This window comes from Falco cherrug, chromosome W (assembly GCF_023634085.1).
Source record: "Falco cherrug isolate bFalChe1 chromosome W, bFalChe1.pri, whole genome shotgun sequence".
Taxonomy (NCBI): Eukaryota; Metazoa; Chordata; class Aves; order Falconiformes; family Falconidae; genus Falco; species Falco cherrug.
Window position 1 is genome coordinate 6,403,320 of NC_073719.1, and position 5,380 is coordinate 6,408,699.

The window sequence follows — 5,380 nt, forward strand, 5'->3', positions numbered from 1 at the left end:
GCTGAGGGGTGACCTCATTGCTCTCTACAGCTTCCTGGGGAGGGGAAGTGGAGAGGGAGGAGCTCATCTCTTCTCCCTGGTATCCAGTGACAGGATGTTTGGGAATGGTTCAAAACTGCATCAGGGGAAGTTCAGACTTGACATTAGGAAACATTTCTTTACCGAGAGGGTGGTCAAACACTGGAACAGGCTTCCTAGAGAGGTGGTTGATGCCCCATGCCTGTCACTGGCATTTGGACGATGCCCTTAATAACATGCTGTAACTTTTAGTCAGCCCTGATGTGGTCAGGCAGTTGGACTAGATGATTTTTATAGGATCTTTCCAAATTAACTATTCAGTTTGATTTGATTCAGTTGTGGCCCTTTTCTCCTCTGGGCTTGTGGAGATGCACTGGTTATGGGCTGCTGGCTCCTTTTATGGGCCTGGGAGTAGCCATGGCATGGTATTATTCAGTTCCCCCACCTGTCATTTTCTGTTTATGCTTGTTTGTGCATGTGCAGATTAGATTTTATCACATAACCTATCACACACTACTTGCCTGTTGTTAAGTGTTGCTTTTTAAAAAAAACATAAACCAATAATGAGACATAGCGTTGAGCTGAGAGCATTCAATTTTTCACGTTAGACTGCAATATCTAACAGTTATTTTATATGAACTTCATTTGAAGCTTCATTAGAGGTGTTTATACACTTTTCCCAAGGGTTTCTCATACAAATGTCTTCATGTACCTCAAGACTCAGATCAATTTCAAGTGCAACATCAAGGCAAACTTTCAGTGTTTGTTCCTCTTTTGCAGTAGAGAACCACCTGACGACTTCAGTTACTGAAAATAAATTTCACTCTGCTTCTAGCAACCGATAAGGACTTTTCAAATATTATTTAATGTAGATTAGGTTTTTTTCAGCAATTATGCTAGCATCTTGAAACAGGGCAGACAAAATACATTATAGACACTTGTCTGATACTTCTGTGCTTTGCACTTCAGGTAGTCATTCAATTAAGTTTTCATTCCTTTATAATGGGTTATAAACTTTGTTCAGTTTATGTACTGAATTACGACCAGTTATTTTAAATTTAGGTTATGTCTAATCTGAAGTCTCAGTCTACAAGAGGGAGAAATTTAGTCATTAATTTTAGTAATTTCCCTGCATTAATTGCAAAAGAAACAAATGGAAGTCAAATAGAAAGTGACAGATTTAATGAATTAACATCCTTCAGATTCCATTTGTACTAAGCATTATGACATTTTAAAGTTTACTCCATAGACTTTCTGATACCAAACACCATTTTGTAGAGGACAGATAGATAGGGGAAGGTAGAAGTAGAGGAGTGTACATTTGAGTTTTTACTCCTTGCTCTGCATTTCAAAAACAATCCACCCAACTACTCTTATTACAACAGGTTGAAGCACAGTTTAAGTAGAAAACAAGCAAGCTGTTTTCTTTTTAAAAGTATGAAAGTGTTTAAAAATCAGAGGAAATAGAGAAAAGTGAAGTGAGCATCACTGTGCTTTTGAACCTTTGGTCTCCTTGTGACTTACACAACTAATTCTGTTCACAAATCTTAGGATGGTGCATTTTTAAGCATCTAAACTTCTAAAAAGGTCTGGCATTTTGTGAAATTCAATTAGAGCTTGACATTTTAAATGGTACTCAAAATATCAATGTTACATTTCTGCTCAATAAATTTAGCACCAGTAAGGAGTCTGTCATGCATCTGCAAGTAAAATTATTTCACAAGACTAGATCTTGTTAGAATACTCATATCTTCTATTTGTGAAATGCAAAAGCATTTCATAATCCTTTTAAAATTGCACTGCATGTTATGATATCTGTAAGATCTCTCTAAATCTTTTTTACATCCTTCTACTTTCAGACTCAAAACATGATGTATGATATGATTTCTGACTTAAATGAAAGAATTGAAGATTTTGAGAAGAGAATTGTTACTCTGGAAACTAAACTGGAAAATTTAATTGGTAGCATTCAAGCTCTCCCTGGACTGATTAGCCAGACAATCTGCCAACAACAGAGGGAACTCCTTGAGGCTCAGATACAAAATTATAAACATGTTGCCTACAGTGCTGAACGATCATGGTCTTTGTCAAGAAGAAGGAGATCCTCCTCCACAGCACCACCAACTTCGTCAGAGAGTAGCTAGAAGAGAATAAGTTAATTACAAAAAAACATACCACTTTTTGCTATCATATGGTTAATATTTTAGCTTTTATTGTAAAGCCTATGGTTCTAACCAGTGTTATCTGGATTCTGGTGTTGGAATCCTGGAAACCTGGGCACAACATTTAAGGCCAAAATGAGTGAAAACTATTGTTTCCCCCCCTCAGATGCACAGTGAATGCACTTATTATTGCTACATTAGATTGTTCCTCCTGTAATTCCACTAACTCTTTATTCATGCACTTCAAACAAACTTTATTACTACAGTATATAATAGTAATAAAAAGGTGAATTTCTGCACATATTTGCTTGCTTACTTGGACTTTAACAGTTAAAAAAAAGCCCATGATCAAAAGACTTAGTTCTAAAACCTTAAGAAACAAAATTCAAGTGTAATTATCCTCCCAGTATGAAAGCTCATTCTCTAAACTTTGCACTGGCTGGGGAAAAAATAAAAATCAAAACAAAAATAAAAAAATCAATGCTCATCTAACACTGTGCTGTGCATGTATAATCATTTTAAAAGGTCACTGACAGCTTCAATTTCTGAAATGATTAATTGAAAATATAAGTTACCCTAGAGATCAGAAAGACAGTAATGTAGAAAGTCAGAGCAGAGATGTACTAGGCAAGACAGAAGAGCTGTTCTTCCAAACACAAAAAATTCCACAAATAAAATACATTACCTTTCATAATCTGAAAATTGGCAAACATTTTAGGCCTATTTATAATAAAGGGTTTGCCTTTTTGGTATAAAGTATATAACTGATGAACATAAGCTAACTGATGAACATAAGTTATATCCATAGGCATTGCTTGGTTATAAAAAGCTTGAGAGTTTCTCCAATACCTTTTCTGTCCTTGGGAAAGATAAAGACTCCAGAGTATTTCCCTCCCCTAAATGAGCAACATGGTCGCATGCATTGGGAGTGTTTTTAATAGGTGGTGGTATTTTCTGACTGGAAATAATAAGCCCTATGCACAGTATTTGCAGTTGTGATTTTGTTTTTATGAAGTTCATCTTTTTTGAGTTACCAAAGGAAAAGATGGATAAAGTACTACTGATGTGCTAGGTCAGTCCTTGTTGACGGCGAGGGAAGTCAAGCGGGCAAACTCAATATGAGTGATAGAGCAAGCTTTGATTTATTACGGGGCAATTATGTCTTATATACAGTTCCAGTTAATTATGCCTACTAGTCATCTGCTGATTGGTTAAGCTCTAAAGGGTTACATTTTCATACGTCCTCCTACTTGCGGTTTCTGCGGATAGCTAGCTACATATTTTTTTTTCTCTCTTGTCTACGCAAATTCCTCAAAGTTATTTACAACATTAGGCACAAGGTCAGTGTGTTTTTCTCAGCTTCCTTCTCAGCATGCCTCAGCATAGCTGCAAGGCCTGCTTCAGCTAACTTACGCTAACTTTGTTTCACAAAGATCTTCAAGGGAGTAATGGCCGTGATCACATAGCCATTCTGCAACATTTCCCCCTTTTTCTCTTTGCGCAAGCAAAACTTGTCCAGTTACACGCTCGAGTAATTTTTGAATACAAGAGAGAGCACAGCTTAAACATACGAGTGCAATGATAACAATTATTACTATAAGCAACACACTTTCAAACAGCCCTTTCAAAATACCAGAAGACCGCCCTAATAATAGAGCACCATAACTTTGTCCATTAATTATCAGAGGTCCTCGGACACGAGTTGCGATGTTTTGTGGTCGGTTGTCAATTAATGTTGTATCTACTGCTGTTGCCAGGTCCAGGCCGAGGCTCCCTCGGGTGGCGGGTTGTAACATGGTATCTGCCGATAAGAGTTGGTCATGTCTCCTGGAGGGGGTGTCGTGAAGGTGACAGGTGTCGCGATTGGGGTCGACGCGCTGCGGCTCCTCGCGCTCGGTTTCTCGTTTCCCGTCTGCCGACAGACGTTGGTGCTGTGGGTCCCTCGCTGACTATTTTGGCACCACACTTGACGTTATCGACATCGGTCACGGGTATGTCCTGGCTTCCCGCATCGATAGCAGAGGAAGTCTCGGCGCTTGGTGGTCGCTGGCTTCCGGGGCGCGGTAGCCCCAGGGGGGCGCAGAGGCGCAAGCGCTGCAAAAGCCTGACTTTGGGCTTGCACTAAATCTCTCCCTACTGCTTGGATTGCTTCCACTAGCAAGGCTTGCTGACCTACTGGCACCCAACTCATTCGCTCTAGCATTGTTTCTACAGAAGAATCTAAGGGCAGGGTTACTAAAATTCCTTTGGTGTAACTGTTACTATTCTCCAGAATACATTGGCGCAATAACGGCCCTTTCATAAAGTTAGGTATAGCTGGTGGGCTCACTGTGGAGGCCTGACTCATTCACTGTACTACGTAACTGACTTAATATTTTCCAATCAAAGGCCTCCCAGGTTCCTTGTCTTTGGTTAGCGGCATTCATCCGATACGTTACAGGGAAAGCTTGTGGGGGGTTGACTTGCTCAGCAATATCAAATATTCCCTGAGCAGCCGCTTCTTGTGCTATTTTTTGCCAATTAATGCGCGTAGAACACAACAGTTTGTTTACTGTATTTTTTTAATTAATTAATTAATTAATTTATTAATTTATTTATTTATTTATTTATTAGAATTTTGTATTGACTGCCCACTACTATTTTCTTCCTCAGCAGCACTTTCGTCTGATGTGTCTCTGCCCTCTGGCCCCCTCAAGGCTACTGCGCCGGGGGAGGGGGGCCCCCCCGAGGCTACTGCGCCGGAGGGGGGGGGGGCGGAGGACACGAAGGGTCTGGAGGTGGTGCAGTGGGCTCTATAGGTGGTACAGAGGGCACTGTTTGTGATAAAGGGGGTATTGGAATGTGATTTTCACATGGCATAATTTTTTTGCATTAGGATCTGCACTTGCAAGTCAGCTTGTTGCTGCCGCAGCAAGGCGTTTTTCTGCTTGATATCTTTTTATACAATTAGTTACTTCATGCCATGATTTTATTAATTTTTTTTTAATTTTTTTTTTTCTGCCTTATCGTCATCTATAACTAAGTCCCACAAGCAGTCTCCAAACGCACGCCACTCCTCTACTTCAAACATTTTTTCGGGGTCTGTAAAAAACCCTTTCACTTTTCCCATAGTAATTAACCTGGCCAGATCTTTTAAAGGGCCTACTCCCCGCTTTTCTAAAAAGCATCTTAATAATTCAAAGGCTACCGGCTACCTCTCT

At 39.7% G+C, this 5,380-nt stretch overlaps 1 protein-coding gene across 1 annotated transcript in view; it reads left to right on the forward strand.

The window, feature by feature from the left end:
• The window catches only part of LOC129734475 (small conductance calcium-activated potassium channel protein 2-like), a 51,330-nt gene extending 48,220 nt beyond the window's left edge, over positions 1-3,110 (forward strand). Inside the window, exon 5 of the mRNA XM_055698034.1 lies at positions 1,878-3,110. Within this exon, the coding sequence (XP_055554009.1) occupies positions 1,878-2,162 (285 nt within the window). The 3' untranslated portion in view covers positions 2,163-3,110. The remainder of the gene's footprint in view (positions 1-1,877) is intronic.
• The last annotated feature ends 2,270 nt before the right edge of the window (positions 3,111-5,380 follow it).